The sequence below is a fragment of the Silurus meridionalis genome, chromosome 27, assembly GCF_014805685.1.
Source record: "Silurus meridionalis isolate SWU-2019-XX chromosome 27, ASM1480568v1, whole genome shotgun sequence".
NCBI classification, from domain to species: domain Eukaryota; kingdom Metazoa; phylum Chordata; class Actinopteri; order Siluriformes; family Siluridae; genus Silurus; species Silurus meridionalis.
Genome location: NC_060910.1, coordinates 5,300,787 through 5,315,890, shown reverse-complemented (window position 1 = coordinate 5,315,890; position 15,104 = coordinate 5,300,787). Strand labels below are relative to the sequence as shown.

The window sequence follows — 15,104 nt, the reverse complement described above, 5'->3', positions numbered from 1 at the left end:
AGAAGATTCCCAGAGCAGGAATTGCATTGTATGGTATGACAGATACCATTCAATTAATTGAATGATATTTGCTGTAGATATGAAAATAAACTTGTAAATCGTAAATTAAATAGTAGTTTTTTTTACACACATTTAATAATTCTATAATATGCAATAAAATAATACAATTTTCTTAAATAGGCAGTGAATTTGTCATTTCATTATGGTAAAAATTTCCCAATAAAAAATATAAAACTTATTTCAATGTATTTGTTTTGAAGAAAAGGCCATTAAGGTGTTTACTTTGAGAGTTGAGAGGGACCTAGCACCCTCCTGTGTTGAACATCTCTTGCTGAAGATTTCCTCTCTGAGCCCTCTAAATGCCCAGTGCATTCCCTCCTCTCTCTGCATGGCCTTTTTACTAATGGCCCTTGGGAAAAGTCTGGCTCCCGGACCCAGCATGGCTCTTTAAATATACTCTTCCTAAAAAAAAGAACCCGAAGTCAGTCAGTGTTTAATATAGTACAGTTGTTTTTTGCTTAAACGTGTCCTCCAGATTAGAGGTCGACCAAATAAAAAAATGCTTTATATAAAATGTAGGTTTGTTAATACTGAAATCACCCTAAACATAGAGCATAAAGAACATATGCTTCAAAAAGCGTATTTCCTTTGTTTTCTCACTATCAAGAAACAGGTCAGTTAATGCTTTTAGTGACTGCATTTGCACTACAGAGGCAGTAGATAAGGAACATGTTGAAAAAACGAAATGCTGCAACAATCCTTTAAAGATTGCAAAAGATATGCTGCTTGTCAAATTAGCACAGCAGCAGTTTAACTAATGACCACAGTGCAGACTGGACAAATTTATACAGGAAGATGGATCTAATGTGCAAAATCATAACAAAGATTACTGTTTGGGTATTTACTGTAAATCAGCAAGGTGTCCGAAGTTCATGTGTTCTTTAATTGGAAAACACCACCTTATGAAAGAAAAGTGTGATTGCACCATCTGGGTCTAATTAAACAGATCATGCATGGATGAATGAAGACTCATGACAGCTCAGTGTGAGATCTTTTTGAATGATCGACTCTCAGAGTGTTCCTTACACATCACTGGTCCTGTGCAAAACATCTAGGCAACTAAACTTGTTATCAGCTCGTAGGGGCTTCATCACCAGTTCCAAAGGTAACAAAGATTCAGTTTTTAAGCCATTAAATCACTTATCCTAAGTAATACATGTACAGAATGATTCCATGCGACATTTTCTTTGGTAACTTTAATAAATAAATGTATATATTCATCCAGTACTCTGACCTCTGACCTGGGGAAAATGACTGAAACTTTGCAAGGTCTTTAGCAGCACCTGATACATCTTTTTAACTAAAAATGAAGGTCCAAAAACAAAAAAAATGCTGCAGCTTCTTTTTTGGTGGCTTTCGACTGTAGTTGAGCTGTGATCATTTGAAACCAATTAGCTCTTTTATGGTAAGTGTTATGGTATAACATGGTTGTGTAACCAAATTATTTGTATAATGCAATGTGTTGCAATCCAGAGATATGGTCAGTGTGCTCATTGTATATTTAATGAGTTGTGTAAATTGGGACATCTGGTGTTCAAATAGTGCAATTGCATGAGGTGCATAATTAATAAAATGTTAAAGCACAAGATCATCAAAAATTACCACATTGCACATTGTCAATTTTTTTGTATTGTCAAGCACCATATCACTGCACACAAATTAAGTTTTGATTTTAGCTTTATAAATGGTTTACTGCTTACTTCTTAATAACACTTTATTCTATTCTGTACATAGCACTACTTTATTTTTAAAGAATGCCATTAGCTGTATACTGTGCTACATATTTTATGAATAGTAATTAATTGTAATTAACTGCTATGACAAGAAATTTCTTAAAAAAAAAAATCTCAGTACCAAAAATTAATAATGAACTTATAAATTAATAATTTGGTCAGAGTAATGACAAATCACTACAATGCTGATAAAACATTCTTACATTCTATGCAATTATTTGCTTGTAAAACAATCACGAAAACAGACAGACTGTTTTGCGCAAAATGTTTTGGACATCGACACACAAACTCCAGAAAAATGCAGGTAAAGTGTGGCACCAGTGGGTTAATTACATAATATGTAACCATGAAGTTATTAGGTAACCTTTTGGAACTGGCCAGCTCAGCCACATGACCATTGTGATGGAAGTAAATAATTAAATATATGAATTTCTAAAGAAGAAAAAAAGCTGGGAAAAAATGTAAATACAGTTTTTTTTTTTCGTCTATTTTCATGTTTTTTCATTATTATTTCCACAATGCTAATCGACTACCTACTGAGACTGAATGATGCATTGTGCTCTATTATGTTGCATTCAAGGCAAACTTGAAACTATGAATTTTTCACTGACAGCCGGTAAAGGCCACTAAAAACAACTTGAAATTACAAATTGCGGTAGCCTTCTCAATTACCAACTTAGTACACCCTCATTAGTTTATATCAGTATCAGCTTTAGGTCAGTGAATATACAGACATACATATAAATCTACAGTATTCTGTAAAAACTGTAACATTGATCTAACCGTTCACTTTTTTTTTAGTAAGTAGTCACGATTAGAATTATTTTTATTGTTATCAGATAAGTTACTTGTTGCTGTACTGCAATTTCAGTCCAAAGTTGCATGAATATCTGAAGCTCAAGAAACCCACTCAGGCCTGTCACTGCAAACTTGTACTGAGCATAGTTTTGAGAGATCTACATGCTCAGACAGATGTGCTTCATGAAGGCATCCATATTATTTCCCCCAGGGTGGGAGATAACATTATTACAAAAAGCAAATTACCCTTGAGTACTAGAAATGCAGCAAGTTTGCAACCAGGCACATCTAGTGAATTGTCCCTACAATTTGAAAGTTCTGTATATCAACTTGAGCTTTTTTCTTCTCAGCTTCATTAACATTAAACGAGTCGTACACTATATTCATAAAATATGCTCTAGATGTATCTGCTGTATGTACGTTAGTATTAATTATAATAATTTTAATAGTTATTAATGTCACTGAAAAATCCAAAAATAAGGTTTTGCTTTGGTATTTAAAAGCAAACCATGGAATCTCACTGCTACCTTGTGCTTGAAATTGTTAAAAATGTCTCATAATCATTATCACATTATAATTATTATATTAATAACAGTGTCCTGTTACTAACTTCTCACAGGAATAAACCAATTACAGCAAACAAATCTGTACCTGACTCACAAAACTATATAGAAAGAAAGAAAGAAAGTGAATAGTACAGGTACAAAGCAATGAAGCATCACCCAGAAGTGCAAATTTGTAGCATTGTGCAGTTGCATATGTAAATATAACGACTATGGGCAATTAAAATGAGTAGATTAAAAATGCATAATGCATAATGTGTAATGCATAATAGTATGTAGAAAAATATGATACATAAGTACAATATATGAGATTTGCAATTGTATGTACAGCAGTATCAAGATAATACATCATGTATATACAGATATACACACATATAAGATTAATTAGCTATTAATATGCTGAGAAGTTACAGTTATGCACCCCTGAAAATTGCAAAACAAAAAAGATTGATCCAGTCTTGAACACAAAGGCAAATTAAGTTTGGATTTTAGTTTTATAGGTGGTTTTACTGCTTATTTCTCAATAACATCATTCTATTCTGTCAATAACAATACCGCAACTGAATACTGGTGTTACTGAATACTGTATTAGGCATTAAACCAGTGCTTGATTGTAGTCAAGTCTGGGGGTCCCCAGTTGTTGTGTAATTCATATGTTTTTTACTAAAATAATCTTGGGGAGCCCCTTAAGTTTATTTTTTATTTGTCAAAGGGGGTCCCTAATGCCTTATAGGGGGAATCCCATCAGAGTCCTTCAAAACAAAACCCAACTCTGGACACCTCTGTCTTAGAACAACATAAAAAACTAAGCATCTGACATGTTCTTGAAGCTCTTGGCCCTCATGCTTTAACAGGAACCGCGCGTTTTCTTTAACCTTCTCAAAAAGCCATCCATCATGTCTCTGATTATCTACAGTACAAACTCCTACCTTTTATCCGCGGACTTCCTGCGTGTTCTGCGGCTCTCCATCTCTGCAGCGCGGGCGGACACGGCGTTCACAGCGTCCCGCTGGAGGTTCACAGGAGCCGCCTCTCGCATTCAAACTCCGGACGCTGCGCAATCGTCCACCAATCCAGGCGCTGCATTTTAAAACCGCTGTCTGCGTCCCCCCTCGCGCTCTTCCTGACTATACAGTGCTCCAAACAGTACTGTCAGATACTTCATCCGTCTCCAGAGGGTCTCATGAAGACTTCCACTGTGGCATACTGTTCAGCAGTGAGGTCAGGGGCGGGTGCCACTGGACAGCCAGAGCCAGATTTGCACATATATAAAACCCAAAGACATAACATTAATTACATTTAAAATGTTACATTAGGCAGTGTTTGTTTCATTAGGCAGTGTCTCGCACGCCCCCATGCGGCAGGGGCAATGACTGCTTCTCATGCATTTTTATTTTTAATTTTTTTTGCTTTTCTTTAATATTTCTGCAGTTTTATGCAGTTTTTCAATAGCAAAAGGGCTAAATATGTTTTACACATATATGACTTTTACCCAGGATATGCCTGATTCATCCTGACACATTATCTCTGGATGAAGTTCAATTGGAGACCACTTTGTCGAGCTAAGGATGGTTTCGCATAGACAGCCTAAAGATCCATTAAGTTACTATAAAGATGAATTTGGGATTTCTGATACAACGGCAACCTGAAGCAAATTGCATGAACAGTTCTGCATCAAACCCATCACTGGACTGTACACCTTAACAATGATGGAAATATAATGAATGGACATTCGGTACCACCTAGATGAGGACGGGTTCCATTTTGAGTTTGATTCCTCTCAAGTTTTCCTTCTAATACCATTTAATGAAGTTTTTCTCCACTGGTTTGCTCATTAAGGACAAACGTATACACTCTAAACGTAAAAAAAAATCTAATTTTATAGCTTCTTTATCTCTGTAAAGCTGCTTTGGGACAATGTCCAATGTCACTACAGAATTAATGCTGAATTAAATTTTAGTTAATATGTGAAATTTTGTGTATAATTTAGAAGGCAATTACTCACACATTAAAAGCCTTGCTCTGGCTCTGGCTGTCCAGGATGCGTTTGTTCCTCCATCATACAGATTACAGGTTACAGATCAGAGAAAATGCTTTGTTTTAAAAAATTCAAAGAATTTTATTATATTTATTTGTTATTGGCAAATAACAGTCAAGGCACTGCCTCATCACTGCCTCCCCTGCCTCTTTAACTTTTTAGCGAGGTAGTATGCAGTTTGAAATTTCTTGTAGGGTGTTGGAAAAAATACCTCAATGCAAGAGGTTAGTTCATATTTTTATGCTAATATCTCAAGTTCTCAGTCTTTTTGTTCGTCAGGAAACCAGTTTAACTGTAAAATACTTACAAGACCTTTGTTTAAATATGTTCAATGATAAATGCTGTAAAGAAGCCATCAAGCTTTTTTTTATACCTGACCATTTTACTCACAGAACGTATTGAGAATGCTAAGTTGATGCTGATTATTTTTGTTAAGGTTTGTAAGAAAGATTAACCGCACATTAGGAATTATATCCATCTTTTTTTTCCATGAGGGATGCAGAACCTGCGGAGGACACGCTAGAACAGTTGCACAATTTGGAAATACCAATCAGACCACAATACATGACTTTGAAATGGGAGGAGGAAACCAAAGCAACCAGAGAAAACAATCGAAGTTCAGCAAGAACATGCCACCACCAACCCCCAGACTGGGCCCCAGACTTAATAACTCCTGTAGTGTCTGGTGTTGCCAGGAATCAGTGAAGTATTTAAAATCTTTTTTTTCCCCCTCAATTCTTGAACAGTAGCATGCAGTGTAAATGTACTGTAGCAAATGAGAAGGACAAGGGACTGGTGGAAAAAAAGCATATACTAGCGTGGTCATTTTCATTTTGAAATTAATGATGTGTTCACATCTTTAAGTACTTTATAATCAGATTCATGCGAAATCAATAACCCTTTTCTAAAGTTACAATGATGTGATAAAGCAGTAATTTACCCAATAGAAAAAAAAAAGTCTTGAACACCCATTAAGGTTTTTGCCCAGTTGGGGGTCAGTGCCAAAGATTGAAGACAAAAGAACGTGCTTGTCCATAAATGATGGCTCAACGACTAAAGGGATGACCTTCATTATGATGCAAAAGTAGAAGAACATTTGATCATCAACATAACATAGACTTGCTGGAGCCTATTTGCAAGTAAACACAAGGGAAGTTGGGAGCTGAGAGGTGGAATCAATGGTCATGAGTTTAAATCCCAGCCACACCAACATGCCACTTCTGGGCCCCTCAGCAAGGTCCTTAACCGCATAAGCAGCTCAGTTGTATGAATGAGATAAATGTAATTCGATCTGGATAATAAGGGCGTCTGTCATATGACATAAATGTAAGACAATTTCAAAAAAGATATCCATATGTACACATTTTAGAAATGAGAAAGGCTTGTCATTATGTATTTATATCTTTCATGAAATACTGACATTGGTGTAAGAAAGCAAAACATCCGTGCATGTGGATCATTTGAACTGAAAGCAGAATGTAATGTAGTAAGGTATTTGGGCCTTTTGAGTTTATATTTCTCTTTCCCTCACTAATGATAGGAAGTATCCAGTATCTATTGTACACACAACAACTTCACATAAATAAAGAAACAGCATACCGGTTGTAATTATGTTTAATTTCTTCTGTTTTAGGTAAATGTGTGTTGCATAACCCGACTTTAGCCTCTTTCTTCACAAAACCCATGAGGTTAAACATATTTAGTTAATCTTGCACAGAACTGTGCCTCATTGTGCAAGTATGCCATTGGAACCAGATGTATGGTGTACTTTCTGGGTTTCAAGTCACTGGAGACATGAAACAAATGCAGGACACTTGGTTTGGGGTAAAGACCCTCCACTGTATGGCGTTTGTCCGGATTTGGACTGACCTAAAGCTCAAAGATATTCAGAGAAGACTATTCGACTTGGATATTTGATGATTATTTATCATCTAACATAATTAGTTTAACAATTAGGAACATGTTTTTCTTTACTACTGATTTTAAAGATGAAAGTAAGATGTGTGGATTCTTGACTCTTAGGAACTGTGTTTCTGGTGAGACTGTTAATTGCTTATTTGGGACTTCCTGTTCCTCTGATTTGAAGCGAAACCTGCAATGAGCAGCTCTACAGTGAACTGCTCAAATCTTGCAGAGACATGATGTCGCTCTGGAGTGCCCCCAAATGGCAGGAATGCACATAACACAAACACAAACTCTACAAAATTAGATAACATTAAAAAAGAGAAACGTTTTAGGTTTGCAATGTAGTTCATTTTCGACCTAGGTGTAAACGTGCATAGAATTGTGCATAAATGAGCCTGGATTCATAGCAATTCTCATTATTGAAGATGTTTGAATAAGAACGCAATCTGATGTCTACATTCTTATAAGAATTTCCTTGCAATAAATAAATGTACACTTGCATGTCAACATCTTCAACAGTTTAATGAAACCACAACGCACTGGCCAGTTTTTCAGGCTGGGCCAATGGCAATAAGATACAGTAGGCCATATGAGGCACAAGACACAAAACAGATTTCCTTTTTTCAATTTAAATAGAACAACTTGAAAATCACAGATCACTCTTCTGTTTACAGTTGCTTCTTTCACTTTTTTATTAGCTACCCAATTATTGTGCACAAAGTAATAGAAGACAAACTCCCAGAGATGCATCACAAACACACACCAGCACAATACAAATCTTTCTACAACACATAAAAATAGTGTGAAACAGCATTTTACTCATTCTCCCATTTGTGTGGGGGGTTGACGGGATATTTTGCTTTCATTTATACTGATTAGCTCACACTCTAACCAAGAAATAATTATAGTCAAGCTTGAATAAATTCAAGTGGGGCAGCATAAATCTCTTATAATTTGGACAACAAGAATGATTCCATCAGACATATATATATATATATATATATATATATATATACACACAATGTGAATCCTTCACCAAAAAATGATGCCTAATACGAAAAGAAAGCTAGAGGGAGTCCAGCCTCAGGATTTCATTGCATAATATTAACTAACTCCTATAGCTTTCATTAGTGATGTATTACTTTAAATATGATAGAGCTGCTGGTTTTGCTCGTGCACACAGAATTATTACACGTACATGGCTGATAGATATAACAAAACATTCAGCACCACTGAATATTTAACTCTGCCTCAGATGGAGGCTTTAAAGCAAGTGTACAGTAAACCGTGTCTGTGATATGACAAACAAGGCAAAATGTCTGCAGGCAATTTCTTTAGTGACAGCTCAAATACAGAACACATCGACATTATCTATTGTGTAAACATAGAAACACTGCACGGCACCTTCATTACAAATAACACTCGACTTAACACCGTGATATGAGTCCACACGGGGCATTCGTCTTGGAAATAGTGTGGTTCATTCGTTCATTCTTCTGTAATCCCTGCTAGTATCCCTCTACATCTAATCACACAGGAATAATAAGTACTGTAAACAAATCTTCATAGCAAATAGATAGATAGGTATCAATTTATCTGTCCTTGTTGTCCAGACATTATCGTCCTCTTGGTCAGAGTAAAGTCAGTGGAGAGGGGGAGAGGAAAGATGGGTTTCTACGAGTCAAACGAAGGATGAGGGCTCTCCCCATGAGAAGGGCTGCCTTTGCTTGGACGGCTGGGTGAAAAGAGAAGAGCGTGTAGAGCGAGGAGAAACAAATAGTGGGGAGAAAAAACAGAAGCATGAAATAACCCACAAACAACATTTGTATAATATTTTTACACAATATTGACAGAGAAAAGTAGTACTCTTATTTGCCATTATTGAGATTTTTTAATCTTTGTCTATCTTTTTCTTTTATCTTAAATGAGTTTTAAATGTAGACTCATGAGGGAGGAACTGCTTGAGTGTACAAACCTCACTGACAAACAAAAGTACAACTCAAAACTTTTTTCTGAATTTTACACCAGATACATGAAAGGAATACAGTGTAGTGATTCCTCAACTTCTACATCTAATACATATCTACAGTATGATCGATTACCACAGATTTTGTTCTGTTTACCTATACTGGGAAAAGTAAGCAAAACCTGTCAGATTAAAGCTTAATCATAAATAATAATTTTACAATAAAGAATTGTATAAGATTGAATGTTGAAAAGGATGTACCTTAGATGTACTTACATATGATTTCTTATTGAGGGATGTGCAAATTAATCCCTAAATCTTAATATTTATTCTTGCTGCAAATATGGTTCCTTTTTTGGCATGATTGCTATATTTGGGAATTCATATTATGTAATCAGAGTTTGAATATCATAGCAGTGTAGAGCAGCTCTGGGATCCCATGTTCAATCCTCCATTTGTCTCCATATATTCAGCTTCTACTATCATAACCCTGTTGAATTGAATTGCCTCTAGGTGTGAACATGCATGTCTGTGTCCCAGCCAAGGTGAATGAATGATCAGCATTTTAAATGTTTTTTTTTTTTTTACATTAATTCTGAAAGTGAATTTGATGTTAACTAGTGCATCAGGTTGAGGTTCACATGTCTATGTAGCCACTTGTTTTTTCTTCATGTCCTGTCCCCACCCATGTCTTGTTACTGTTTTTGTCCCTCAAGTGTCTATAATATCCTCAGCTGTTTCCATTTCCTTCATAATTGGTCAGTGTTTAATATTCCTCCATGATTTCCATTGGTGATTTAGCAAAGAATTTCAATCAATTGATTTTGTTTTCTTCATTTCATGTTTGAGTTTCCAGTTTTGATTTCTTTCTGTCTATAAGTCTTGTGGTTTGCTGATCACATTGATGACTTATTGCCCTTTTACTGTTTTCCATTTTTGATATCGATTTGGATTTGTCTGCCTTTTCTATATTAATAAAATGCTTTTAAATGCATTTGCATCCCTTCATATCACAATAAATTACAAACCGGGATCGCTTTCTTTTCTCAGTGCAGGGAATTATGTCAAAATCTTTGTCCTTAGTAATCTCACATATGATACGGATGCAGAAGACAAAACAATAGCTTTCAGAACATGTATTCCTTCAACTTATAGCCACCATTATTTGAGGTACCCAGGTTATTGCTGGTTTTAATAAAAAAAAAGCTGCATGCTGGTTGATCTTAACATGTGGGGCAGCAGGGGGTAAAGGTCAGTAAGGCTAATATGGAATAAAGACAGCAAGGATAAGCCAAAGACATCTAGCATTCATGTGCTTTTATATTACAGTATTCAGAGAATGTATACTCTGTCTAAAGAGCTGAAAATCACATCATCTGCTTTATTTCTAACATCTGTGGCAACAACTGTTTATAGCTTGTGCTGTTACTGCCATTGATAACCACAAGACTATCAGTGACACCATTAGTGTGTGTCTGCTTCCTGATTGGTTAAAAGACATGGATACCTTTAAGTAAACAAGTGCACCTAGATGAGTTGCATCCCCTGGGTGTGTGAAGTTATGTGGGTTTGTATGAGTGTGTAAATGTGTGTCTGAGGAGACAAAGAGGCAGTAGTTCCCTTCTGCCTGAAAGGCCCAGGGTTAAAAGTCTGTAATGAAATCGGTGGCTCTTTTGGGTCTTGTTGGTGATGCTGGAACACGCCGACTTCAAAGATGGCAACGAGGAGAACAATGAATGCAAATGCAGAAGACAGAAAAGACAGAACAAACTATCAAGGACACACACAAACATAATTGTCAATGGACACAGACAAAGACAAATTGAGATGAGTACAACAGACAATGAACCTATATATAAAAACAGCATGGCCATATTAATTAATTAAGTTTTTTACTCTTTTAAAGTCCTTACTCATAAAATGGCATATAGAACAGTGTTAAATAAATATTACTCTGATTCTTTTATATCACTTTTAAAATACAAAAGCATTTTAGTCATCCAGGTCAAATGGCAATTAATTCGGTGGTTATAGTCAGAAAGTGAGTAATGTCTAGACTCAATTTCTGCATTAAAAACTGCAGTTTTTGGATGTTTATGAACAAATAAGTTATTTGTAATTGACCTTATATTTAAAATGAAATAGCTCATATATCGACAGAAACGAAAAACCTTTAAAATGCGTTCCATAATACTGATTTAACGGATATCAAGGTATCTGTTTTAGACACCATTAAGGATTTTTTGCTGTCAGTTAGCTGTTACTGACCCAAGGCACACATCCAATACACAAACCTAGACCAATCACTGTAGGTGGTAGTGTAAAATAAATTAATAGCATGTTGTTAAGCAATTAGAGATATTGCCTCCTCAGATATTTTTTATAATCTTTTTTATAACCTTGAGTACCTCAGAGATGGGATTATGAATTCATTTACAGCTGATGAAATAAAAACAATAATTCTTAGTTGATGGAAGCTTGTTATCGTAAGGCATTGCATCACAATGCTCAACTACACAAAACCAACAGAGTACAGAATGGAACCAGGATTAAAAGTTAAACGAGGCCCACATGGCAGACATGGGAACCGATTTCATATGTAATACCCCCTAATGTTGTTTAAGTACTACACACTTCCTGCTATTGTTCCTTTACTCACATAATTTCCCTCACTGATTACAGAAAAAGCATTAAAAATTCCATGTAGCCTCTCAACTAGCGTATATCACTTGGCTGATCTGGCTAGCACCATGAGTAGATTCCACATACAAAGATACAAAAACATACATGTGGATGTGTAAAATCAGATATATATATATAGCAAACAGTTAAAGTCTGGTAGTGCAGTCTTTTGTGTTTTGTGAGAGAAAAACAAATACAGGTAGTCGTCGACTTACGACCACGATTGGGACAGACAGACTGGTCGTAACACGTAGAGTAGGCTATATGTACAGTACTGTGAAATGATGCCGGAAGCTGGTACGCACTGTCGTACGCCGCGGCTAGCGATTGTGGTCGTAAGTCAACGACTACCTGTAGAAGTCTCAGTTATAAGTTGATTGATAAGTTGATATTGATTATGTGTTCTCTTAGCTGCTCTGAGCTCAGTTGAGAAAAAAATCATCCTTTCTGACTGAAGAACACTACAAGGTAGGTTTCGTTTTGTATAGTATGCTCCTTTCTGCTACTACAGTACATTATCTGGACATAGCTCTTTCCATTCTGAATATAACAGAGGCTACATAGAAGCTACATAAGGAGTTCAATTTACAAAACCTCCAAAACTAGCTAACAAACTAGACTTCTATTGATAGTATTGTAAGTAGTTAATCACAAAGTGTGCAGAGAAAGCCTATTAAATGAAAATGCTGAACCATATCTTTTTGAGTTTGTTACTTAAACCAGAGATGAACAGAAAACAGGGACTAGGGTCATTTAGTTAGATTTGAATGATGAAAGCAGAAGTATGTGAAAGGTGACTGGACATGAATCCATGCACAGGAATAATAATGATGCCACACAAGAACAATATGCATAAAACATACCATGTTGTGGACCTCCTCATTGGTCACTTATAGAAATTCTGAAAGAATAACCGGAATCATTGTGGGAGGCATTTAATCAGAATGAGGGTTGGTTAAAGTGGAGAGGAACAGCTAAGGAATCAACATCATCAATTTTCTATTCTTGTGAAAATGCCTGCGTTAATTACACCACTTTCTTTGTTTTCTCTCAGTTCTTTATTGAAAAGCGTACAATTAGAGCATGATCTCACAAAACTGATCGTGTGGAAACAAATGCTGATGAAGGATTATGTAATCATGAAATGACATCATAATGGTTCACAACAGGGTTAGGAGTGAAGCTAAGGAAAGAGGACAACTCAGACAATGATGGTGTGCGACTGTGATATGACATGAAGGTAATCACTTTGACTGGATTGTGTAGAGTAACAGTGGAAAGGGGAGACAAGAAAAAGAAGAAGAAGCAGAAAAGAACCAAAGTAATCCTTTTCCTTAGTGTGAAAGGATCAGCTAGTGATCAAGGTACTGAAATCTTTGAGAAAATATAAGGAAGGAAGTTTGTAGATCATCGCTCTCTTCATCAACATCACAAAATACTATACATTCTTTGCAATAAATTCCTTAGCCTGAAGAAATCCTACAGAAATCCTGCTTATCTCCATCAGCTTTAATTAAACACACACACACACACACACACACACACACACACACACACACACACACACACACACACACAGCTACCAATGTTTATGTAAAATTCACCTACAGTTTTAACATTATATCTATTTCTAAACAATTTATAATGAGGAATTAACGTATTAGAATCATTTTGGTGAACTATTGTCTACGGTAGTAAAGATTACTCCTCTAGGACTCACCTGGGAACTCCTGGAGGAACACGGTTGGGGCGTGAGGGCACTTGGGGTGGTGGGCCACCATGGGGGTCTGGAGAGGCTCCAGGTCTGGAGGGGACAGGTGGAGCTCCAGCAGCCGGAGGCCCAGGAGCAGCACGAGCTCCTGGGCGAGGAGGTCCAGGAGGAGCTCGGCGCTGAGGTGTGGGGCTGGACATTGGGGATCTGTGCATGAAGAGACATTCAATCTCTGGTTGTTTTAGATCACCACAAGAGCATGCACACTTTTAAAGCTATTTGATTCACAGATAAACAAAAGAAATGTACCAAAGCACATTGTGTATCTTGTGGAATAAAGCTTGAGACATTGAAAAATTTCATGTAGAAATACAATTTGCGCAACAGTGAGGCAAAGCTGGTGCTGGTGACAGACCTTCTTCCTGAAGGTCCTCCTTGCACCTGTAGCCATGAGTCGTCCACTGGTGGTGGCATGGATGTGGACACAGTTGTAGTACTGATGTCCCCGATAATGCTCAGGGCTTCTTTGAGTGCATGGTACATGCGCAGCATCTCATCTCTGTGCTGCGCCTGTTCAGCCGATTCCTCCATCAAAGTGTTCTGGTCTCCACATGAATAGAGCTGAGCCAGCAAATCAGCATGGATGAACTCTTTAGTCTGTTAAAAAGAGAAAGAAAGAAAAAATCTGTACTGTGATGGCAGTGGTGTACAAATATTATTCCAGTAAAAGTAAAAGTGCTCACTTTAAACTTGCACTTGAGTAAAAGTAGACAAGTATTTGCCTTCAAATGTACTTTAGTATCCAATGTACTATAGTTTATTATGGCTTTAATGTCATGGGTATGGGTTTATTGTCACTCAAACTGAGTTTGAGATTAAGACTCTTTGCTTCATCAACTCAGTTTATGTGAAAAGACTCTAATGTTACTCTTTGCACACTAATCTATCATTAGACTTATATTAATGAGTCAAACACTGAAGTCCACTAAAGGTACAAACAAGAAGCTACAAAAATGTTCCAATGTTCATTAATACATTGCTGTACACTGCTAGCGTAGCTGGAGCGGCAAAGCATTTGTACTCCTTTAGGTACATTCCTGTACCATGAGCTTTCTCTGTGTACTATGCATACACAAATAAGGCCACAGGTGTTTTGACAAGTTCGAGTCAGGAGTTCCTTTCATTTATTCCTCTCAAAATGTTTTGCTTGCTGTTGAACTGATGCTGAACTGTATGTTCGTGCTGAGTAGATACACCAAAAGGCAATCAAAATAAGCTCAAAACAGAGCGTGCTCTCACCTGATTGGTGGCTTGCTGTGTGCTTGACCAGTTTTTATCCACTCATAAATAAATGGATTTCGCAAAATGTAGTTGAGATTTGAGAAGAAATCCTTTGAAATGTAGTGAAGTTAAAGTAAGTCTAACCAAATGGAAATCCTTAAGTAAAAATAGATTTGCAAAAAAGCTACTTAAGTAGAGTAATGAATTACATTTACCTAGTTACTGTCCATCAATGTTTGATATCAATAGCTTGTGCTTTATTTCACTTCATAGATACAGTCAGGTTTATGGCCCTGGACTCTACATCAGCCAGTGCACCCTCATATACCATGTCACATGATCTCTTTTTGTCATAATTTGGTAACTG

The 15,104-nt window shown here is 36.6% G+C and overlaps 2 protein-coding genes across 2 annotated transcripts in view; both read right to left on the bottom strand.

Annotated features, from left to right (window-relative positions):
* The window catches only part of LOC124380915 (regulator of G-protein signaling 3-like), a 35,406-nt gene extending 31,144 nt beyond the window's left edge, over positions 1 to 4,262 (bottom strand). The window contains exons 1-2 of the mRNA XM_046842232.1: positions 4,084 to 4,262; positions 283 to 462 (exon numbers count right to left, since the gene is read on the bottom strand). Coding sequence (XP_046698188.1) covers positions 283 to 462; positions 4,084 to 4,193 — 290 coding nt within the window. The 5' untranslated portion in view covers positions 4,194 to 4,262. The remainder of the gene's footprint in view (positions 1 to 282; positions 463 to 4,083) is intronic.
* Positions 4,263 to 7,600: 3,338 nt separating this feature from the next.
* Positions 7,601 to 15,104, bottom strand: part of dnm1b (dynamin 1b) — a 36,841-nt gene continuing 29,337 nt past the window's right edge. Inside the window, 3 exon segments of the mRNA XM_046841998.1 lie at positions 7,601 to 8,832; positions 13,466 to 13,663; positions 13,872 to 14,113. Of these exon segments, the coding sequence (XP_046697954.1) occupies positions 8,772 to 8,832; positions 13,466 to 13,663; positions 13,872 to 14,113 (501 nt within the window). The 3' untranslated portion in view covers positions 7,601 to 8,771.